This window comes from Poecilia mexicana, unplaced genomic scaffold, assembly GCF_051168715.1.
Source record: "Poecilia mexicana isolate PSO_F unplaced genomic scaffold, ASM5116871v1 scaffold_14, whole genome shotgun sequence".
Lineage (NCBI taxonomy): Eukaryota > Metazoa > Chordata > Actinopteri > Cyprinodontiformes > Poeciliidae > Poecilia > Poecilia mexicana.
This window is the reverse complement of record NW_028263383.1, coordinates 3,851,931-3,877,154: the sequence shown is the minus strand read 5'-3', so window position 1 is coordinate 3,877,154 and position 25,224 is coordinate 3,851,931. Positions and strand designations below refer to the sequence as shown.

The window sequence follows — 25,224 nt, the reverse complement described above, 5'->3', positions numbered from 1 at the left end:
TGTTAGACAAGAACACGTTTTAATGAGACTTTTTATTCTGTAAACAAATTGACATACTTTTTTTATGGCACAACATTACAGGAAATACACAGAAACATCTGCTATGTTTTATATGTTTTTACAATAAATTTAGCATGTGAAACAGTGCTGTACATGGTCTTACTACTCTTATGATATAAACTACAAACTGTCTAATTTGGTAGGTATTTACACAGTTCTTTTAAGATTTAGATTCTATAAACGTAGAGCTTTTCTTCTTTGAAACCCCTCAACAAACAGAACCAATGTGTGACATTAATGTTTACAAATATAAACAAACGGTATGTACTGACAAAATATATGAAAGCTCATAAACAAGACGAAAAGGCTAAAACAGAGTGGGCACCAGTTCCTGACGTTCAAGATTCAAAAGTCTAGCGCTAGTAGGAAAAATGACTCGTAGTCCTTTGCCAAAAAATAAAAGAAACTCTAGAGCTGCTGAAATTTGACTCCACTCCATTTTTTACTTTTCGTCAAGAAGGAAGTTGCGCTCATGTCTTCTTCAGACGTTTTCGTGTTGTTTCCCTCAGTGGTTCTTGGAGTCGAGCCAACAGAAGCGACTCCAAGAACCACTTGGACTTCAAAAACCAAACTTTTTGAAAGAGTTTGGTTTGTTTGGCACAGAGAAATGAGAAACCACCACATGTTGATGTAACAATTGTTGCAATCTTGGTCCCCGATCGAACTGAGACTATCGGACTCGGTTTCAGATTCTGATCCCTCAGTGGATCTGATCAGAGTTCCTGACTTAACTTGACTCCTCTGTTGTTGGTGTATGTCTGTTTATTTACATAACTGCCTACTGGCTTGCGCATGGCTTGCAAAACTGTGTAGGTCAGCCATATTTGATGTTTTGATGTTGCTATTTATAATAAAAGGAACTGTTTTGACTGCTGCACCTCTCTGTCTGATAGGTAGTCACGTTTCGTCTACGTTTTTCTCAGCACAAAATGACAACTCTGTCATAATCTGTGTTTTTGTGTCATTTTAGGGTTTTTCTGTGTTCAGTTTCTGTCCTGTGAGTCTCTGTTGTCTCTGCACCTTCCCCGTTAATTGTTCCCAGGCGTGTCTCGTTCCCTCGATTACCCTCCCAGTGTATTTAGTCCCACTTGTTCCTCCTCGGGTCCTTGTCTAATGTTGTCTATGATAGTTCGTCTGCCGGCACAGTAGAACTGTGAAGTCCTGTGTCGGCATAAGCTCGTCTTGTCAGTCTCTGTTTAATTCAGTTGCTACCGGTGCTGAGCCTCTGTGTTTCCGCTCTGCCGTGCTGCCTGAGATTTGGACTGTTTGAGCATTTTCATTAAAATCATCATTTTCATCTACGTCCTGGGTGTCCCTGCATCTCTCCACACCACCACCAACCACACACCGTGACAAACTCTTTAGTTGAAATTATGCTTTAACTAGTCGTCGCTGCACTTATTGGCATTTCTTACTGTCTTTTCTGGATACAGAATGTTGAGCTGGACAACATATCGAATTGCAGCTGTCAATTTCAGTGCATGCAGTGGTGCAATCACAAAGAACTTCAGGGTGGAATATTTGGTAGGATATTATATTTCAAGTGAAAAGCTTTGGTGGAGGTGGATGCCCACACCAGGGTCAACTTTAGCTGACAAACTAGTCTTTAGATTTTAAGATGTTCAGTGTTCATGAAGCAGCAAAACATTTTCTGTGAGCTCTGTCAAAATATTTCTGGGGGAAATATGGTGAAAGCCAAATATTAGCAGGTCTGAGATTATTGATGACTGTAGATGTGTTGATTCAGATGTCAAGGAACAATTAACTGGAACTTCAGTTGGGCCAAAAATGTGGTCGCGGTCAAGAAAACAATCTTTAGCATCTGATTGAGTTAAGTGGACTACAATTATAACGTGGAAGTATATAATATAATAATCCAGCATTTTCTACTCCTAATTTGCCTGGATGGGCTTCAGGCCCACAAAGTTTGTAGTTGACCAAGAAAGTGTGCTTAAACTGAGAAAACGCCTTAAATGAGAATTAAAATGAAACTGATGTAAAACATCCTTAAGGATCTAAAACCAAGACTAGTTCCTTTTGACTCAGTTGACCATGCTTGGGATCACTGAGAGGAACAGAGAACCCGAACCCTACATGAGCTTCTGACACTGGTGTGTAGTTCACTATTACACCACCATATTTAGCACAGAACGCTCAAGATCACATTATTAAAACCAAACGCAACCTTTTGATGCCCAGTCTGATATTGTATTTCTGTTTTTCTGGTTTGGACTTTGGAGCTTTAGCAAACTGAAGAGTCGTCCATCCACTTTGCTGTTTTCTTGCTGTTTTCTGCAAGGAATGGTCAAAAAAAAAAAAAACAGCATGATGTCACTTTGCCCTAAAGCATGTAACAGTCAAGTCGTATTTACTAAACTCACAAAATCCAATTAAAGCTTAACGTTGACTTCTAGAAAATGTGAAGAAAGATGGAGCTGGATTCAGGGAAGCGCTGCTTGTTGGCTTTCATTACATTTCTGTCCTTCTCAGTTTGCATCCAAAGTTAAGTCTTCATTTTAACAACCTGTCAAGTAAACAAGACCAGACACTACACTTCATAAAAGCTGTGGGTCATTCAGCCTTTTCCTCTCGATCTGAGATGTCACCTATGAATTTCAGTTCAACCATTACAAATACTGAGTTCAAACACAAAAAAAACCCCAAAAATCTTTACAGAACTCGGCTTAGTTATTTCTTTCAAACCCGTTTTGAAATTACACTGGTTTATATCTCTCTACGAAAACTTCCTTCCACCTCTGTATCCACAGCTCCTTAATTTTACAGGAAAATGAGCCGTAAGAGGAAAAACCATTAACATCAGCAAAAGATATTTCAAGCAGAGAGAATGGCTGGATGTGCTGGCCGGTGACGAGAGCAGCCAGCAGGCTCTTCAGCCTCCTATGTCCGTCCCTATTGCTTCATTTTGCTTCCAAAACATCTAACGTACATGTCGGGGAAGGAGCACTAAAACTAGATCTCCTAAGGATAAAAAAGTGAGAGGCTACGACAGCAGCAAATTGGCTTTTCTCTCCCGTGAGCCTTACTCCAGACTTTCCCCCCTGCATGGGAGCAATTTGAATCGTGCAGTAATTGCTTATGTTGCTTTTCTCCCAACACCGTTTCTACAATGGAGTCTGATCTCATTACTTTTGCCCGCGGTTGAGTTCTCAGCCGCTTGGTGCAGGAGGAATAATGCTAAGTGGTGTGTTAACAAAAAAAAAAGAAAAAGAAAGAAAGAGCGAAGTGACTTTTGTCATGCTTTTCGGCGAGTGGAGTTAGAACAAGCATACAAAACGTGACGGCGCATCATTCTGAAGCTCATCCCTGTCTTGTCAAATGAAGCAATTTTTAAGAGATCCTTTTTTTATTTTTCACAAAATGGTTTAAATGCTGCTTCCTCTTTTATTAGCTTGTTTTAAAGCGGATTGTTGTTGTTTTTTTTTTTTTTTAGCATGATGAAGATAGAGAAAGAGCCAAAGGAGCAGCAGAGAAATGGATGCGACACGAGTTATGAAACAGAAATCAAAAGCTGCGCTCCCGTCTCGTTGCAGTCGAGTAGACTGGGTATGGTTTTCCAGAGAGTGTGTGGCGCATGTTAGCCCTGGGTGATATGCTTTTTTGTGAAGTACTGTGTATTACTTTTTTATTTTAAAAGACAGGGAGGCTCTAGATATAGCTTCTGCCCAAACAGCACTTTGCAATTCACCCATGTACTCACATTGAGGAAAGGTCACTTAAGCAAATAAACTGAAGGATGAGTAATGTCTTATAAATGCCCAAAAGGAAATAAAAAAACAAGTTTGAATATTTTACAGTGTTCAGAGGAATAGGACACAAACTTTTTTTTGGAGGCATTTACACGTCTTTTCCGTAACCGTCGACTGTGGTCCACAGTGAGGGCTGCAATGAATTCGACACCGAAAGCAACTGCAAACTCTACGCTGAAAGAAAAGTCGAGTCTTCAGTTGTTCCAGCATTCCCAGTTCAAGAAGAGACCTGGCAGCAGCAGCAACGGCAGAGCGAGCTCCGCTTGGCTGGCTTCTCCTCTCTGACTCCCTCTGGCACCTGATTCGGTGTCGGAGTCCTTCTCAGAGTATGGTGGGATGACGTTGAACTCCTCATTTGCTCCCTCTTCCTGTTCCTCCTCTTGGTCACTGTCCTCCATCTGTGGAGGAGAGAAAGAGTGACTGCTCCAACTAACAAGCGCAATGAAACATGGAGGGACGGTGTAGACTCAAGAAGAGTCGGAGTTTGCTACGCATGAAAACACCTCAAATATACAAAGAAAATATTCAAGATGAGAATTTAAACCTTCAAAATGGCCTTGATTTGTTTTGGTTTTTTATCTACTAGCACTTGGGACTAGATGCTGCTAGCATCTGGTAGCATCAGATTCTTGAAGTCCGACAAGTTTTGAACTGGGCCTCATGGATAAGACTTGTTTGTCCAACATAAACCACAGATGCGTGAAATTTCTCCGAAATTTGGAGGCCAAAACAGTACTTCAAACTTGTTGTTGTGACACAAACCATTTCTGATTCCTTTGTACTTTCAACATAATCCCACTGAAAGAGGCCACGGCAATTAGGAAAGATATTGTCAATGAAAGAATCTTCAACAACATGTCAAAGTAACATCCGCATAGCAGGACCCAAAGTCCATTTTTTCCAATAAAGTTACTCAAGTAAGTAAATGTAATTGAGTAAATGTTATTAGTTACTGCCCAAATCTGCCCACATCCCCATTAGCAACTTTTAATGACCTTATTTGTTTGTCTGGGTTCCTTATGATCACCTTGATTTAGCAAAGAAACCAGCGTATTTTGGGAATGTCTGTAAAGTTCTGCATCTGCTCCACAACATGAACATTCAGGAATAGGACTGAGAAGAAACAGGCTGTTGAACATGAAAAAAAAAAAAATCCAAAGAGAATGAGGTCATGTTCTTCCTGATAAAATATTCCATTGAAGCTGCTGCCATAAGACGGCCATCGTTGGATATCTCTGCAGCAACTGCAAGGTTCCTCCACGGGGCTTCATGCCTATATGGGCTAGCATAATTTCTTCTTTAAAATCTCCAAGTTATCATGCATCGAAGCTCAAAGGCAAGCAGAGCCAAACTGCTGTCTGCTCTTTTATTTGCTTATGACAAGAACTGCGAAAGAACAACTCCAAATGCATGGAAAATAAAACCGCCTTGTTTGCATCAAGCAACACTATGGGACTGTTGACAATAGGATTGTTATGGGATGCATGAAAATACAATACTCAGTGGTTTGAAGATGTGCAGCTACATTTATTTAATATCACTTCTGAGTGACAACACTTCAGTTCTCAGCTTAGATTGGACTTTTTCCATCTATGTATAAATATGTTGCATATTATATTTACATGCACAACGCAGATTCACCTGGGGGACAGCCTTCTGCTTCAGCATACCTGATGCCACTATCTTCCAGGGTTCCCTCCCCCTTCCTGCATCCTCTGTTTCGCTTTTGCAAAAAGGTCACGGAGCGAGCGCCACACTTTTCTGCAGGCAGCCTCTTCCATGGATAACAACCTTGCAAGCAACAGCTTGCACAAAAACAACAGCTTCCATGCGACCCGAACAGTAAGAATCAATGCTGAACTGTAATACTACACTAGACTGACAATACACACCTGATTTTATTACATTTTCATTTATCTCCTGCCCTACAACAATATTATTTGTGAAAGTTTAAGTCGAAAAGTGGAGGATTTTGCACAGAACTGTTCCATGAATTTAAATGAAACTAGATCAGTTCTATTGTTATTTTTAATGATTGTGACGCTGTTGGTGCAAAATCAGTGAGTAGTTTTTGTGATTCACCGAGATGCTGAATTTCTTTTTGCAGCTAAAAGTGACAGCCTGATGAAGGGACGTTCTACTTCTGGATGTTTTTGCTGCCACTGCATTTCACTACAGCACTATTTATGTCCTCCAGCTAAACGTAGTGTGTTAATTTAGCAAAACAATTAAGGTAGCTATCACCTTCCACAATGGGAAGCATGGAGACATTCAGGTTCAAATGGGCAAATCAGCAAATTGACCCGCAAACTCCCCTGAGACGTTACGTGAATGTTTACTCAAGACAATTTTAAGAAATTGTAATTTCTCAACCACATCTCCATGTTGGCCGGACTAGTGTCCAGCAATGATCTAACCTCACAAATTTCAAACACCAGTCCGTGTCATTTGATTTATTTCACTGGATTCCCTCCACATCATTGTAAAGAGGTATTTAAATGGAAGTGTGCGGAAGAAATGCAAAAGTCAAACACCTGAACAGTGGGGTCTGGGTCTCCTGAGGTTCTATTGCAATACAGGATATAGTAAGATTACAACTGTACATATGAACCAGACGAGCGCACTCCCATGAATAATAACAGTCAAGATTGCAGCAAACACCTACAGCTAATCCTGAACCACACTGAGAGGTGGAGATAGAAGAGGAAGTGAGACAAGAATAATCTGGGATTATGCAGGAAGCTGCTGGGCCTCAACTCACTGCTACAGTCCTCAGTGAAACGTCGGCGTTAGGATTTGATATGCAGTCCCCTGACTGGAGCCGTATCTCCAACACCGACACACGGCGAGAGAGTAGCAGGAGTTTGTGCTTACGCTGTTGAATTCAGGGAGCGTGTTGACGCTAACGTGGACCCTCTCCTGGAAGACGCGAGGGGAGGGCTGAGAAACTGGCACCGGCGTGTGTTCCACCGGAGGAGGCGCTGAGATTCCCATGGAGCTGATGGCATTGCCTAAAAACAAAATCAGCAGGGGACGTCTTCATTAGTTTCACATCTTAATTCCGCTTTGAATCATCACTAAAACATTATCAGTGTGTGTTCTCAGCTAAGATGGAGCCAAATACTCCAAGTTCTTCACTATTAATAATAAAAGTTACCTTTTGATGAGCTTAGTTTAGAAATATATATATATTTTTTTTTGTTTAAGAGAGATTTGCTCAACTAATTAAAACCTTATAATACAAGTTTATAGTGAAATTACTCAACAGAACAAAACATTTGAAGAACCAAAGAATAAAAATGAAGAACTTTCATTTTTATACTTTTATTCAATGTTGATATAGAATTTTGTTCTGAGTACTGAGGTGGCAGAGAAAATAAAACTTTATTTAATCTGTCCAATAAACCAATTCTGCATTGATTTGTATCATTCTGGATTTAAAATGGTTACAATCTATTTTTAAGTTTTCTAAAGGATGCCAATCGATTATCATTTAATATCTGACAAGAATCCCAAAACTTCAGAAAAGAAACATCATAGTTCCTCCACTGTATGTAATAAATCCACGAGGTTTATTTCCACACATTCGTTCATTTTTAAAGGATTTCTATGGGAAACAATGCAAGAATCAACAGAAATTTTGTGAAAACAACCATTGTTTTCCAAACGTGTGATATTTTCCACAATGAGTAAAAGGATTTAAGTTTATTTTTATGTTTTTTTTTTACACATTTTTTCTAATATATTTTGTCTGGCATTCTGTAAGAGATATCACTTATTGTAAAAAAATATACAAAATAAGAACAACAGAAAAAGTAACATGGTAGCATATATTCTTGCTCACATGTTGTGTTTTCCATCTAATTTCAACTTGCAAAGCTGATTCTGGACACGGCTGCGGCCACAGAGGACAAAAGTCAAACAATCGCTATGGAGTCAAAAACCTGCCCAGAAAATTATATTCTAACCAATTAAAAAAAATAAAAAACTCAATTTACACTCAATTCTGTGGCTCAAATATCAGATGCATATATACTTTCATGCTAAATTATTCCAGTGTCAGTCCTTCCTCACTTGGAGTTTTTCCTCTTTTGTAAGGCACAACTTATTTTCAGCTTTTTGTCTCGAGCCGAGAAGGGAGAAGAAATATTTAAGTGTTAAACTGAATGTGGAAAATGTAGCTGGTCACATCTGGATGGGCTGTTTAATCGGCAACATAATGAGCCCTGCCACAGGCCCGTGTGCTGCTCACACATGGTCACTCTGCAGTGAAAAAAACATTACAAAAACGAGCTCCACAAAGTTAACCTTTTTGCAAATGGATAAAGAAAGCAGTTAACTTTTTTCAGTTTCAAAAAAAAAAAAAAGACTAATTAATTTGAGGTTATTCACAAGCATCTATTTAATATAAGAATGGGAAGAAATGCCAGTTTTCTGGAATAAACCAGCAGCTGGTATCTCCAGGATATCTATGGTAGCCGACTGGCAGGCGAAAACAGGCATGCAGAGTTCCCATTGTCTCCCACTATCTTCACTTTGCATTGGTTTACAATCACAACTAATCTGAGCCTCAATGTTATTTCTGGAAGACAATGTTGAGAACAAAATGTGAGTGCTGTACGCTAAATGAAAGTCACATACAGCTTGATTGTTAATGAGGCCCCTCATTGTGAAATCTTATTTCTAATTAAAACCGCCTGTCTGTCTGTCTGTCCCCTATTGCTTTAATTTGTTTGTTTTTTTTTGTACGGCACATGCTAAACAAGGCATCCTTATACATCAGCAGGACGTACTGAGCAAGACCTCTAGATGCTCATTCTGGTTTGGCTACGACTCAACCTCGAGCCGCTTCCAGTTGATCACGATTTGGTGAAAGGACTCATCGACTCTGCCGAGTCTCAGAATCGCATTCGCATTTGGCAGGCGGCCAAGCACCCGGGAGAACATCTCTCGCTGTTCATTTATTTATAAGAAAACATTATGGTTCAGTGCCTTGCCCTCTCAATCATCAATTATGGCCCACCTCATTTGAATTCTGTATTAATGCACATTAGAAAGCGCTCAGTTAGATTAGCATCTCGCCATTCATTTAGATAATACTTACATTTGACAGCTGAAATACGACGTCTCCTCTGTTATTACAGTGATACAAGGATTGTCGGCTGCGAGTTTATTCTACAAAGTATAAAGACATGAAGGAAATTGGCAACCTAAGCTGCAGCATTGACTCATTAACATTTCAGAAGAACTATAATTTATTTTAATTCATGTTTCTTGCCACATTTCAATCCAGAATTTTCAAGTAACTGTGGTTATGCTCTCGGTTTTAATGATCTGTGGCACATGAGGCCATTATTCACAATATTCACAGAGAGAAGAGGGAAATCGAAAACTTCCACAAACTGCCGGAGCTAATGTTTGTGTTTAGTTTAATCCTTACAGTAGAGACTTAAAGTATCTCACTGTGTTCTGACGGTAAGAAAGGAGCAGGAGATCATTAGGTCTCTTATACCTGATCATTTTCAAACCTTGGATTTTATTTATTTTGTTGTCTGATCATGTCGATTACAGATGTAATCCCTAAATGCAGCAATCTGTTCTTCACAAACAGAAACCTTTCAACCAGTTTCACTCTAGTAATTACATATTAGTTGATCAATATTATAGAAAACTGGATTGTGATATTATTACGACTCTGTGACTTTCAGCATATGTTTCAGATGTTAATATCTGCTAACCTGTAACACCAGTTATCCAAAATGATTAGATTTGTTTACTGCGCCTCTGCGTTGTTCTTTTAAGGATTTGATTCATAAATTAAACGAAGTAACATTTTATTTTACTTGGAACAAAAAGCATAGTAATTAGGCTTTTAGGAACACATGAAAAAAATATCTCTCAGTCACCAATATACAAATTATGCATAATTGTTAAGTTGGGCTCTGAATAAAGAGCCATCTGGGAGGCATGAGGGAAGAGACCTCCCATTACTGCTCTTCTCTTTTTAGCATGATCCAAAAGCAGGTCCAGATGTATCTACCGAAAAAGACAAATTACAGAAAAGCCATATTTAGATTTCTCTATAGTGCCTCGGTCTGCTGTAGATCATATATAGTCCTTGGTTTCCTCACAGGTTTTCTAAAGGATTTGAGTATGGCAGCTAAAATATTCATGAAAGAATGTTCATTTGATATATAATGAACATAAATAAGGACTCAGTTTTTCTCAACCATAGCCACCAGATTTTTTTAGTAAAAAAGTCCAGGTAATCCAAAGAGTCCATCAAGTCCTGAGTGGGCGCAATTTATGGCCCACTGGGACAGTTCAGCCCTAAAACTGAACTGTCCCACAAACTTTCTCATGCACTTCCCTTACGTAGACACATGTTGTTGCTGAACAGATTCTGGATGCGTTGACAGCCCTGCAGTTCGTTCCCGCTGCCTTCACATGAGCACCACTGGGACACCTCCGTGCTGCTGTTGCTCACATAGTTGGGAGTCATGATGGTTCCTGGAAAGCAAAGGTTTAAAACTCTTTAAACAACACTTTCCATCAGCAAAAGTACAGAATTTGCACCGTGCAAAAACAATTTTAGATTATGAAGTCAGCAGTTGTCTGGTTTTTGTTATGACTGCAAGTACACTGAAGCTTTTGTTGTATTTTAAAACGGAAGGAAATAAAATTATTTTTATGCTCATGCAAACCATCAAGAAACGGTGCTTTTGAATCACAGCATTTTAATTGATCTACATCTTTATTTTGTGCATTAAAACAAAGAATATGTGAATTAAATTTTAGAAACACAAAACTGATAATGAGTTCTGCTACTGGCTTTTGTCATTTTTCCCCTCTCAGCTTCTCTGTTTCACCTTGTTCCATGTTTTAATTTTTTTTCAGCGTCTCACCTATGAGTCCGGTATAAGCCTTGAGGCACATGGCTCTGCTCTCTCGCATACAGCCAGAGGCAGAAAGAGAGGACTGCTGACAGTTGTGTTGGAAATCTGCAAATCGGGATCTGAAACACACACACGCACACACAGGTACACACACACACACATGCACACACACTCAGTGGAGAAAATGGGTTTTTGGAGCGTCAACACATAAAAACTGAATGCATTTTAAAGTGTTTTGGAAGTTTTATTTTGGCACTCGGGGCTGTCATAAATCAACACAATGAAATAAATTGAAGGATGAGAAAGAGAAGTACCTACATTAGAAATATGTTTGGAAATTTGTTGTTGTTTTTTTCAGCGCAACAAACACTTCTTTGTAAGAAAACTTCAGAAATTAAATCTTATCTGTTTGGATCTCATTTTCAATACAGACAGACAAAAACAACACATGAATCTTCACTGCATGAACTCGAATTCAAACTGAATACATGGAAGTTTCTGGTTGTACTGTGGGGCGAAAAAAAGGTGAAAAGGTTAAATATTTTTACAGTGCATAACAAGTTGGATTAAGTGAATTAAGAAGAGCTTTCCAATTTCAATTTGTTTAATGCTGAGGGCTTAGGGAGTGAACCAAACATATTTTTTATCTCTTTACTGAAGGAGCGTTTCAGGGATTTTCCCATTGATTGGCTGAAACTTGTGGCTGCCTTGAGAAACAAAATAATAAAAGTATTTTCTTAAACAGAACGAACTGTGCTGCTAATAACACACCAGCTTTGCTATGTGGCTGCAGAATGAGTCTCTGGAAAATGTCCTTTTATTATTGCCAACCGTTTTCATTTAGAAAATATAAACTATATGTCATAACAGTAGTAAATGCTACACCTGTTTTGCTATAATTTCCCTTACAGTAATTAAAATAAATTACTAAATTACTAACCAAATCCGACATTTTCCGTTCCAGGAAAGTGTGTAGGGTGCTCCCCTCTGCTTTGTGCTGCATGTGTTTATGAATAAAGTAATCGCTACGGATGAATCAGTTAAGAGTCATAAATTTAAGTCTTTTTTTTTTCTCCCTGGAAAATGCACCGTGCTGCTTCAGGGGGGATGTGGAAGTCTCTCTCAGGTGGAGTAGTTCAGTTGTCTCCCGGCATTATTCATGACAGCTGGGAAAAGAGACCATGAAATTGACCGTGGGTTTGGGTGTAGCTTCTGCTGTGGCTGCTGTACCATGTCTAAGTGGTGAGGGGAGAGCCAAGGCAGGAAGAAAAGCTTTTTATGATCAGTCAGCCTGAGTCCCTGCGACCTAGAGAGCGTGACTATTAACTAAGCTCTGTACTATCCACGAACGGGCAAGAAGTTCTGCAGACGCAGAACTTTCTTGAGCGTTTTGGGACTCTCGGTGGGGATGATGCCCTGGGGCTGACCCGGTACGCACAGTTCGGATTTTACAAACCAGTTGGCCTGGGAGCCAGTGGAGATCTCTTAGGAGGAACTGGAGTAAGATGGTAGGAGCAAAACAGCCTAAGCTTAACCACTGCTCCCATAGTTTGACCCTAAATTAGTCTATATTTCTACATAGAAAGTCTAAATAGAACCTTCAGGATAGCAACTGTGTGCTTAAATATTATTTTATCATTTTATCAATCAAATCAAAGCAGCTTTATTTTTATACTGTCAAATTACATCAATGTGAAACGATGTTCAATGTTATTTAATTTTAAAACATATTTATCATATGCAGAGACATTCATTTAGTAATATTTCAAGTTTAGAAATGGGTTTTATCAATATATTTTGGCACAACTGGCCATTTGAGAACATTAAATATCCTGATATGGCCCAAGATGAAAATGAGTTTGACACTGCTGGTACAGATTAAAGTATGCACATATATAAAACCTATAAGTCCACATAAGGTGAGGTGGTCCGATTGAAATGTCATTTAAAATGAGATTTGTTGATGACCCCGAACCCAAAGATCACAGAAACATTGACCTGTTTGTTAAAAAATAAAACATATCTCAGGTTATAGATCTGCAGAGCTTGTAGCAACTTATCCCCAGAGATCTGTAGCTACAAATACAGCAAACATGTTTCTAAAATCATCAATCCTGTGGAGCTAAATCTTCTCAAGAACTTATATGTGCATAATTTTGAAAACATGCACTTTAACTTTTGCTTAAAATTCAGAATTATGAACTACTTTGCAAAGGTCTATCATATTCAACCCCAATAAACTCATTTTATGCATATTTTAAGTTTTTGGCTGTCGTGAAAAAGCATGAGAAGTTGAACTGTTATGAATATTTGAGTGAACTAATGCAACTACTTTGGAAAGTGGGTAGATGGGTTGCTGCTCATCGCTTTGCAGACTTTACTGCTCCTGTTTCTCTGCACACAGGCTCTTACCTACACAGCTCGTCTCTGGAGCAGTAGTTCTGGAGGCTGAGGCAGTTGGGCTTGCCGACTCTTTCCTCCCCTCTTGCGTTCTCCTCAAAGGAACATGATGGCACAATGGTTTTCCTCCGGCGCTCCCCACACAGAGTGTCAGAGCAGGGACAGAAAAGCAGAGCGAAGCTGTACTCCTCCGGCACACGCTCCAGGAAGCGCCGCAGGGCTTTGTGGCATTTCTGGCGGTTGCAGCTGTTGTCGGTGGCTGTTGCTCGCTTGGTGCAAGCTACCACATACTCTGAGCGCAGGGAGCCACATTTCTCATAGAGGCCGCAGTCCTGGGCGGCCTTCAGACACTGGTTCTGGCCGTCCACGACAACAGAGGAAGCTGCAGGAAGCAGAGTACCGACTCGTTAGTGTGAAGTAAAACAAACAGCTTTCTAAACCAACAGGACATACTCTACCTGCCATGATGGAGGCCATTCGCGACACCTCTATGTTTCTCACCAGATTCAACTTCAGCTCTTCATATGGGGACACTTCATACTCATCGTACGCTGAAACAACATTGGACCACACGAATGAAGCAACCGAATTCAAAGAACACCCACGTACAAAGTGTGTGTTTTCCACCCACCTGCGAATCTCACGGTCCAGTAAACCTTCAGGCAGTGCTCCTCTCTGCGAGAGCCCCGCTGACACTTGCAGACTTGAAGGGGCCGATAATGCTGCAGTGAGTTTTGGGCCTCCAGGCACTCCAGTCGGGCATCTGAACTGAGAGGCGACACGGCTTCCTCCGCCGCACAGTACTCCAGCAGGCGATAGATGCCTTTGCAGGACGGCTCCTGGACACAGCCCTGCTCCGCCACCAGACAGTCTAAGGACGCAGATACTGAAACACCGCCTGCAGAAGAGGAGACTCTGACATTATGAGCTGCAAACAGGTTCATTGCAGACGCTACGGATTGCAAGCTAAAAAGTAAGGTAACAGTGTGCTCAATTATGAATAGGTTGTTATGTGTTATTAATATCCCATGATCGGTGATGGTCAGTGGCTAATAAATCAAGTTCATCCTTTCATCAAAAACCATGTCCGGCTGCACTTCACCTGTCAGAGCAGAAGGTTTGCAGTTTATGTTCTGGTCAAAAAGTCAAGTCAAGCCTGAAGTCTTTGCAATTAATGTGCAACTTGAGTGTGAAACTCAGGTCTCCATCTCAGCCAGGAAGCAGGCTTGTAGTAATAGATTGCAGACAGCATTCTATAAAGTAACATACACCAAAATACACGATTTTAGATTAGATGTGGTTACATGCAACACTACAACGAAATGATCAATCATCACATTTAAACTAAAATAGGCAGTTAGTTAATCAGATGATCTCAGGTTTCAGGCATGGCGTTAAAAAATCTAAATCAGTGCAGAAACCTGACTCGTCAACTTTATGATCCCTCTGATGGCAAAGGTTAAAAAAGATGAAATTTTGGAGCTGCAGCTCTTTTGCAATAAAACACCTTATTAGCTTATTTGGATGCAGAAAAACATTTAGTTGACATTTTTCTTAATGGATTTGAGAGTCAAGTATTGAACCACCTCAAGATTTCACCTGCACAGAGCCAAATTATCCATGAAGACAAAGGCAGATTGTTGACCCAAATCAAGATCTCTAGATCAAAGTTTTATTATCTGACAAGAAAAAAATTAATGACATTGTCCTAATGCTTCCCAATGTTACTTGTATAAGAAGATCTGTTTTTCCAACAGTTCAAATTAGTAATTTTTTTCACCATCAGCTCAGGTTTTTGTTTGTATTTTTATGTAACGGTTTTAATAATTTCTTCAGGATCTTAATGGTTTTCTCAACTATATTCTTTCTCACAAATCAATGGTAGACTGTGTAGACTAGCAACAGTTCCTATATTTTCTAGTCTGTTAAACCTTCAAATTATTTGTGAGAACAAAATATCTGTATTCCTAGTTTTCTTGAAAATATTGCTAAAATATTGCCACCTTGTCTTGAACCGTACACAGTTTGCCAGCTTGTCTCTTGAGCAGAAGGTATCGTTAAAACTCTTTTCTGCCTAAATGGTCTCACTGTATTCTCCTGTCTGACTTATTGCAGAGGTTTGGTAAGTCCTTGGTCGCCCAAGCAAAAGGTTTTGATGCCCTAAAGTCCCCTTTCTCTTTTACAACCGTTTTGTTTTACTGTTGTTTATTTTGTGGAAGTAATTGGCCAAGGTCTTGGTAATGACTGCACACTTATTTCAGCCTCTTTTGCCTATATTTCATCAGCTAATACAAACACATGTACAATAAAGATTGTACACTGTTAAGTCACAACACAGTAATGTCAGATTCTTGGCAATGCTCAGTGTTGGACCATATTGATGTCTTTCATGACTCATACTAGTAATGAAGTTTTTTTTCTTTTACAGGCGATAATTTATCCACGTTCCCCAGTGCAGGATTACAGTTGCTGACATCCGTCCAAAGCACATTTTCAAGATTGATTTCCTTTCTTTCTGATTTCACAGATGTTCACTTCGCCGGAACAACGTTTTCAAGCGTTGATTATTTTGACAAACCCTATTTTCATCACTGGATTCATCACTGGAGAGCTTCTTGGATATAGCAACCCCAGCAGCATTGCCTTCATAAACTTGGCATAAATTCTGGCGAATAGACAGCCTCACACACACACAAACATTAAAAAAAAGAAAAAAAATATGAACATGATAATTTTCTGCCTCAAAAGCGATGCTGTTCAGCAGCCAACTCTCAAATATGAGATGTGTCTAGAATGCACAAACCCTCACAGGGAGTTTTTTTTCTAAAACATCGTTTGAACTACTCCATTCATCATCATAATAAAACTTGCATTGTAATGAGAGTCGTTAGACTCTGAAGGATAAAATATGTTGAAAACATTTGTTATGCTTATTGTACTTCATATACTGTAGGGACATACATGTAATTTATTTGGAAAACATATATCATTGTCAGACACCGTAACAGTGAGTGTGAGAACCTTCTTTAACAGAAATGCATTTATTTGGAAAAAGCATTTTAGCCAACATCAAACACCGCCTCCAGATGCAACACCTCTGTGAAGCTAAAAACAGTTTATTTAACACAATTCAGCTTTGGAAACAGGCCTACAGTTATTTGAGCATACTAAATTTACACAAAGAGTAAAGCTACAGTTTTCATGCAGTAATGTGTTTCAAAAGGTAGGCGAAAGGAGAACAGCATGATTAGAAAAATAAATCGTAATCACAATTATTTTTGGTACGATTCTTCAATATGATATGTTCATTTAAGTCCAGGAAAGAAACGGCGTTTACTGCACACAAAGCAAATATTTGCTTGAAATGTTGGCTTTCAGCCATTCGAGAAGCACGGTAGCTGAAACTAAACTCCAAATCACACTTCAGTAAAGAAGTGCCAATATGAAATCACTTCTCAGAAAGCCAACTACTACAACAACCACAGGCACACCTCCAATCCATATTCAAGAAATTCCAGTCAACTTTTCGCTCTTTTCATAGTACAGAGACAGTTTTCACAAATCATCCGATCCTACCACTCCACTGGACTCACAGACTTTGCCTGCAGCTACTTCCAGTCTTATCTCACAAATCTTGTGAGGATCATTTCTCTTTGACACTCACTGTCACGTTAGGGCTATCCCATGGTTTGGTCCTTCACCTATTCTCTTCATCATCATCTATCTCCTTCTTTCTCTCGATCAAGTCACCATCTGTAATGGAATTTCATTTCGCCGCCATGAAGATGCAACCAATTACATGTCAAAAACCAGAGCTGCACTTCCAGTCATTGCCATCAATGTTAGCTCCAAAAGATGCCATCTTTTGTTGAGATGCTGAGGAATGTTGCAATTCATTAAAATTGAATGAATTTTAATGAAATTCATTCAATTTCATTGAAGTTGATTAAAACTAAGAACAACGTCCTAAAACAAAGGCCTGCGCAGTCAAGATTCAGACGTGGTTATAAGCCAAAATATTTACACTCTACAATACAGAGCTATTAATCCTCAGTACTCGTTTCTCTTCAGAACCACAACAGCCCGTCTGTCTGTAGAAATAAGGAGTTAGGGTTGTTTTGACTCAAAATGTTCCAACCAGGAAGGTCTGTGAGAGAAAAGCCACAAATCTCTCCATAATGATGATTGTTGCCCCATTAGAGTCACAAAGCAGAAAAGACAGAAGCTGCCTGAGGGAAACAATGGGGGGAAATGCTCTTTGTGAGTGAAAAATGTATTTTATTAAAGCTCTTCTGGAAATTAGTTCTTTTTTAATGTGACACCTAATTACCCTCACCAATTTCTACCCATACAATCTCAGTCTAGCAAAAAATATAACGTGTGTGTAGGAAACACACACACTTTTCGTCTTGATTTTGTGAATTTGTCGTACCCTTTTATAAGTGCACCCCACACAGAAGAAGAGGCGAGCAAACGCATAAAGTGTGTTAGAAATTAAACGTAATGAATGACGGCTAGCAGATCCGTACCTGTCTTTTTATCACGTGTGCTCACTGGCTCAGCTCGTAAACATAAACATATAATCCATCGCCTCAGTTCATGCACAAACACGGCTTTTGAGTTTGTCTGGTTACACACTTCGATTAAGCTCCTGCTGACACGTGGCACAAAGCGCGACTGCAATTCAATTCTGCTGCTGCATGTTTTGTAATCTCGAGCACCGCATGAGGTCCATGTCTCGCTTTGGTAGGAGACATATCATGAACAGAAGTTGTGTTTCATCCCCGCCGCAGGAAAAACTCCAAAGCCGCCGCACAGAATCCATAGGAGGAGGCGGGACGAAAAAATAGTATCACACAGGGCAGTGAGTCATTGTCACAGTCACAGCTCCGGGTGAAGTGTAAAGGAGATCATTACCTGTCTATCTGCAAAGTCTGCCTATGTATTATGTATTGCTAATTGTACCAAAGTGTCAAATCCCACTGTGTTGAGCTGCGGTTTAAAGAAGCTTCCTGTAATCTTCTGTATGCACAGAGAGCACTTTGTTTTCTTCTATTCTTACCACAGCGGAAAACAGAGAGCCAACAGTCTAAATTGCAAAGAATTGCAATTGTATGGAGGCAATTTTTGTTGTATGCAACTGGGATTTTAAGTAACAGACCAACATGAAGTAGTCCATAATTGTGAAGTGGAAGCCATATGATGAATGGCCTTCAACGTTTTTACAAATAGCAATCTGAAAAGTGAGGCACGGATTTTAAATTCGGGGTTTGCCTCAACCAGCTTTGCAAACTGAAAACTGAAATGCTGCTAATTTGTCTTTAATAACTCGAGTTCATTCAGATTGGGCGACGTCTATGTTAAGTATATGGCTACAGAGAATGCATTTAACAGTTTTAAAATAAAAGCCATTGTTTTCATTCAGCTTCATAATTATGAACTATTTTGTCTTTCCTTTACAAAATCCATATAAAATGTACTTTTGTTTGTAGTACATTTTAACAGGAAAAAAGGCTTTACAGTGGCAAGGCAAAGTAAATTCTGCAATGCAACATTTTAAAAAAAAAGCCTGATTGAGAAAAATGTTAGAAAAGACAGAGGCTGATTTTTTTTTTTTAAATTATATAAAATAGGAAAAAAAAACGTAAGAGATGAATTACTTTGATATGCGAGCACCCTATTGATTTCTCACTGGAGTGATTAATAGAATTTGTGAGGCAAAGCTGATGAAGGTTAACGCCGTGATTTTTGCGCCGCCCTCAACACTCTGCGCCCACTCTCACAGGGAGAGACGGTTTGGCAAGTTCCTCTTCTGTCTCTTCAAACATGGTGGGTTAGGCTGAAGAGAATCCAGATTGTTGGGCAGTAATTTGATTAGGCAAGAGAGAATGCCTAGTGGGAAAGTGTGAGTCTGATGTGAAATTTGGTCGGGAACTGTGACAGAAGGGACTTGTCGACAGGAAGTCACACACATAGCAGCGAGACACTGCAGTGAACTAAATGCAGAAACATGCCAATAAGTGACACTACTTGCTATGTTTTCCTCGGAATCAGCTCAAATGAAACTAAAATTGTTTATTCCCAAACTGGCCGAATGTTGGCTGGTAAATTGGGAAACCTCTACTAAATGCAGAAGAAAATGCATGAGGTGTTGAACTCTACAATAAATGTGAATAAGAATAGAGTTATTATTATTCCAACTTCTACTTCTGTCCCTTTTTTTAATCCCTGCTGAACTGACTCAAGCTCTTCACACTCTGTGGTCACAAGAGACTGTAGTGATGGCGGCACGGACATTTGGCAAACCTTTACAAACTCCAAGCCTAGAACTGACTAAATATGCCTTGCTGCCATGCTTTGATAAGCAGAATCCTCAATTAGGCTTGATGAAATGCAAACAAGACCTGGATTCTGTGAGGCAGGAAATCCAGGAATGTGGTCCAGTTGAGCCTCTTTTTCCTAAGTTTCTTTGTGCAGACTAAACAAAGAAGATTGCAGGTATTGTGTATCGCCAATAAGCTGAAGCCAGAACCGAGCCCAGTCGAGCAGTGACGGATGGTAAAATGGTTGTCTGAAAAAAGAAAAAGTTGAGCCAGAGGTGCACTTGAGTGCACGCTGATTTTATGTTCTGAAATAGTGCGTCTACTACGTGGCTAATGCCTCATCTAATGAGGCACGGCAGTCGGATTGTGGAGCCACATTATGCATGCATTAACCACAACACCCCACAAGCCTCCACAGTAGTTCAGGTTAAATGCATCAGGTGCATCATCAGCCAGTCGGAGTGAATCTTCCAGGCTTCTGCCTTCTGCTGTTTACTGTGTTCCTAAATTTCAATGTGCCACATAATTTCTTGGCCACATGCACACACACGCACGCGCACACACACACACGCACACACACATGTAATGCCCATTGATCAGAGCAGTTTTATCTATGCAGTTGTCTGTGAGTGACAGTCAAGATTCAGATTAACACAAAAAACTGAGTAACTGGCAATGGCAGTTAGGTGATAGGAAAAAAAAACAATCACCATAACACATTTTTTAAGAGGCTGGTGGTGAGAAATCACATTTATAAAAGGTGAAATTATGATGACAGTTATCCTTCAATAGTTTAATTACATTAAAGCCTAATATGTAAATTACTACTTATGATAAAAAGTTTATTTTATGTTTTATTTTACCTGTGCGATGTTCAACAGGCACCAATTATTATTATTTTTTTTTTTTGCATCTTGCTGTTGTGAACAAAACAGAAATACAAAATCAGAGTGCAGACAGACAATGCCTCAGCATGAGGAGAGACAAAAAGACGGCACGACAACAAAGAGAGAAAACTCTACAAGTAGAAAAACTCAAAAAGTCAAACTGAGAATGCTCATGAATAGCTTTCACCTTATGTGAACTAAAAACGAACCTGTGACAAACACTGGTCAGGCTCAATCGGGTCCAGTAAGTAAGGCACAGAAATAGCAGCAGTCAGTCAACAGTTGCAGCCTGCACTGCCTGGGATTTTTGTAATAATCCAAAGGGGCCTGGCAGTAACAGGTCAAAGTCGGGTTAAATGTCATTTAACAATAGTTTTCAAACGTGGCACAAACACCGTCAGGCCTTTTAGTGTCAGGCCATTTGTCTCTGAGATTTCTGCAAGGTAAATTCAGGGAAAGGTGTGAATGACGTCATCTGCATTAGCTGGAAAATGATAACCAGGAAGGGATTTCTGTATTCTGACACACTAAAGACGGCAAGCCGCAAAATTATTCATAGCTATTGAATATTGTTCCACAAACAATAAGGCATTTCTTTGAATTTTATGTGAGAGACCAGCACAGTGTTACTGCAAAGCTGTGAAGAGGAAGAAAGAGGACGCATGGTTTTAAAAATCTTTCTCAAAAGTCTTTAAAGTGTGGTACGCTTTTGGAATTTAGCCAGATTTACTCCAACACCTCCAAATAAAACTAAGAACAACCTTTTTGTCCTCAGAAGGCACCTAATTAGTAAAAAAAAAGGAAGGTTAATTTGTGTGTAAATTAATCTCAGAATTAATCCAGCTGTCCGCTGAAGGCCTCAGAGGTTTATTAGAGAACATTAGATAACAAAAAGCATCAGGAAGAGAGAGGAAAACAGCGGTTGTGGATGAGATTGAAGCAGGGCTGGGTTAGAAAAAAAAATCTGATTTGAGCACCTCATGCACCACTGTTCAATCTATCATCTGCAAATGAAGATTGATTAAGACAGTGGCTCCCAATCCTGGTCTTTAGGGACCACTGTCCTGAAGGCGTCTCCTAGCTGCCTCACACCTGACTTAAATAACTGGATATTTAACCAACTTCTGCAGCACTTGACACCATGAATCATTAGAATCAAGTGTGCTGAAATAGAGACTTATATAAAACATGCAGGACAGTGTTGCCTGAGGAGAGGAGGGTTGGGAATCAGTGTACGAAGACATGGCTTTCCATCAAAACTGATATTAATCACGGATGAAGCCAAAAAGGCCTATGGTAACTTTGGAGGAGCTGCAGAAATTCACACAGATGGGGAAACTCTGTACCAATGAGTTGACAGGAAAGCAATTAAGCATTTAATAGAAGATAGGTAAGAAGAAAGCAGTCGTTGAAAGAGTAAGAAAATGCTCTTTTGGTGTGAACATACAGCTGGAGCTAGAAATGAAATGGTTTAGATAACAGTCAATCAGAATTCAGACCTAAACCTACTTGAGAATCTGTGGTAAGGCTTGAAAATTGATATTTACACATCCCCACCATCAAATCTGGAAATGCATGCGACATTTTTGTCATTCAAATCTGCGGTCTGCATGGCTTGTAGCGACATATCCCAACAGACAGAACCAGAACTGCAGCAAAAGGTGATTATACAAAGCATGGGTGTATCTGAATAAAAATGCATCCCATACATTTCAGATTCTTACTTCAAAATAATTTGAAAACAATTCACCGCCACCACTTTGTGTTGGCCTGTCACATAAAACCCCACAGGCGGCAGAAACATGAAAAGGTTACTTTAAATATGAAAGTATGTCTTTTAACTTAAAGACACATAAAATCAAAATCAAGCAGATATTGTGTTAGTTCATGTTCTTCATTTTGGTCTTGATGACAGACAAGCTGGGGAGGCTGCTCTCTTATTCTGAAGTTCCTGCCAGCATTGTTGAGGTAGCAGAAACGACCAATGACAATTAAATATAAACCGACGCAGATTTAAGACTCCGTTCTGCACAATCCGCAGTTCTCTGCAACGTTAATGACAAACTCTGAGTCAAATAATTTTTGATTTCCAATCAGGTATAATAGGAAGAACTGACATCATGACAGAGTATCTAATTTGCATGTGTAATGAGTCAGATCTCAATTAATTGGCACTTGAAAATGAATGTTTTTCCTTGGTGTGATTCCACCTAAGCTAAGTACTCTGTGTGGCACACAGAATGCATGAGCGGCTTGACATTAACAAGAAAAGCATTTAATCTTTTTCAGCGATCCTAATCTCTAATGGGCACCCGCAGCCAACATTATCGGGATGCAGCCGGACGTGTGGAAGCCCCCGTCTCCTCTTATCTTGTCATGATCTAAACAATTATAATGTCTGCATGCGTCTCAGCGACATTGAACCCACTGAGAGACGAGAGAGGTGCTCTAAATAAAAGTCATTCAATGCGGTGCATGCAAACAGGAGAAAACATGAAATTCAAACAACAGCACTGATTAAATTGATATTTTTTTGTATAAAAGACCAACAAGTTTTTTTTTTACTTTTCTTTACCAGCCGAGCTCAGATTTTTGGCTTCGGTCGTAAACAACTTATTTATAGAAAGTTGAATGTGTTCGCAGGACGAAGAATCCAAATCCGTGAAGTGTGAACTATTCTGGACAGCTTTGTTTCCATCTGATCATCAGCTAAGACAAATGGATTCTCCAAACCTGTCATGCTCACCTAAAGATTTAAATCATTACTTCAATTTTACTTAAGCTCTGATTTAGTACTGAGAACTAAAGTGTTTAAAAATTCATGTGTGATATTTGCAGCAGCCCAGGACAGTCCAGTCAATACTTTGAAGAGCCTTTGTCTGGATCTGGTCCAAGGCAGAGATAACGGACCTGACCCAATGATGTCATCCACATAGAAAACACTTTTCCTGCTCTATGATTTAATAAACCTCTTTGACTTTATGTCTCGGTAGCTTACCTTGAACCGAGAGTGAATTATTTTGCTGCATTCTTTTGGTTTGAAAAAAACATCTCTGTCTCTCTCTCTCTCTCTCTCTCTCTCTCTCTCTCTCTTTCTCTCTCTCTCTCTCTCACACACACACACACACACACACACACACTTTTCCCTTTGTTCTTGTATTTTAATAACTATCCAACATTTATGTACACAAGCAAATTTTTGTACCTCAAATACAAATCCCTTTAGCAAAAAGAACAAAATTTCAGAGTAATAATGTACATCTTAGTCAAAGATCAATTTTTATTTTTATTTTTTTTGTGCTATTTTATGTATGAAATTTTGGAAATATAGATCTGCTAAGCTTACTGATGTTCTCTAAAATAAGTTGCTCACAATATTGCACAAAATTTAAAATAAAAAATATTATCCTGAGGCTGCATTTCTAATTACTAAATAGACTGAAAAAGTATTCATACCCTTGAAAGTCCCTGCGTGCCAAACCATAAACTCCAAAGTATTTCATTGAGATTTTTTGTGACAAATAGAGGAGACGTGGTTGCAGTGTATTTAGGGACAGCAGAGTGAAGGGGTCTGAATATAAAACGCATGTGCATGAAAATGCGACACCTGAAAATAATGGAAGAGGAAAATGTGTGTAATGGACTCATGCAATTAAATGATAAATGCTCCTTACCCTGAGAAAAGACATTGAGCAAAAGTCCAATGATCATCATCCTGTCCGGTGACATTGGGGGACAGCTGCGGAATGGGGAAGCGGGTACCCGGCTCGCTGAAGCTCAGTTGCCCGTCTCCTGCTTCATCCAGCCTCCTTCTGCACTCCTCTGCTGCTCCCGCTGCTGTGTCCGCTCGGACTGAAGTGTTCCGGACGGTCTGCTGCACAAAGTTGGCAAAACTGAACAGAAGTGACTCAAGCTCTCGCGATTTTTGTCGCTCCCCTCATTTTTATGATTCGTACGGAACAAGGTAAACATTCAGCGGGTTTCCTGTGAATTGCTTGAAAAGTGGAAAAGATTCTCTGCCGTGTAAAGACTCCCCAGCAAAGGCAAACGCACCTGTCTCCAAAGCGCGTTGCCTTTTACGCTTCTGCGTGGGATTCCACGCGCAGCTCAGCTCCACTGTTGTCCGCGCGGACGTTGAGTGCGGCGAAGCCCCAACCTGATTGGCCCCCGAACAGGCTGGACGTACCAATTGGGAAGACAAAACGTTTCCTGTTGAAGGAACAGCTGGGTCTTTGCGGTCAAGTTGTAACTTCGTGGAAAGCAGGAGGTGGACAGTAGGAAGTAACTGAAAGGAGGCGATTTTTAATCTTTTAATGCCACGGTTAAGCTTCAATTGAAAACGTAGAAAACAAAAAAGTTCTCTAATCACAATAACAAATTTCTGAAAATGATTTACATAACTTCCAACAATGAACAGTACTGGGCTCGTTTAAGACTGTTCTTTTGAATTAATCAGGATAAAGAGGTATAGCCAATGCCAAGAAAGAACTATTACGCAACAATAAAACCACTTAAAAACAGACACTGTTGTTCTTGTTAAGACATTTTTTTTGAACAGCACTGAATCCCACTCATCCTCGTTGCTGCTGTTAAATTATTACAGATTCAGTTTTTGGTCAAAGTAAATCAGAAGTGATGTCGGATCAAAATTTCTAGTTCTGTCAGCTAAGTAAATCTCTTGAATTTCTGTTGGTTTTGATTCCCCCTCTCAATATTATTACTCGACTCCATCTGGCCACTTTTTGAAAAAGTTCAACCCCCACAGCAGAAGAGTCCATAAGGCAGGGACAGTTTAAATGGTTGCACTTAGAGTCAGTGTTTTATGGGTATAATTGTGGAACTGCGACACAGAGGCAATCAGCAGAAATGATTAGTGACACTAAACTGTGAC

At 39.6% G+C, this 25,224-nt stretch overlaps 1 protein-coding gene across 1 annotated transcript; it reads right to left on the bottom strand.

Moving 5' to 3' along the window:
• LOC106923475 (GDNF family receptor alpha-4) lies at positions 1–24,827 on the bottom strand. The gene is made up of 8 exons (XM_088012642.1): positions 24,008–24,827; positions 13,755–14,021; positions 13,582–13,674; positions 13,136–13,505; positions 10,733–10,842; positions 10,203–10,337; positions 6,702–6,838; positions 1–4,225 (listed from the first exon to the last, which is right to left on the bottom strand). Exons 1-8 carry the CDS (start codon positions 24,060–24,062, stop codon positions 4,022–4,024), a joined length of 1,371 nt encoding a protein of 456 aa, XP_087868768.1. The 5' UTR covers positions 24,063–24,827; the 3' UTR covers positions 1–4,021.
• Between the last annotated feature and the right edge of the window lie 397 nt (positions 24,828–25,224).

What these genes read in the sequence shown, in the direction of transcription:
- LOC106923475 (XM_088012642.1), bottom strand. Translation starts at nt 24,062, where the DNA reads ATGTCACCGGACAGGATGATGATCATTGGACTTTTGCTCAATGTCTTT. An exon ending in GCTCAATGTCTTTTCTCAGG is followed by an intron (nt 14,022 to 24,007) that starts GTAAGGAGCATT and finishes CCTCTTCTGCAG; the next exon opens with GCGGTGTTTCAGTATCTGCG. An exon ending in AATGGCCTCCATCATGGCAG is followed by an intron (nt 13,506 to 13,581) that starts GTAGAGTATGTC and finishes TGCTTCCTGCAG; the next exon opens with CTTCCTCTGTTGTCGTGGAC.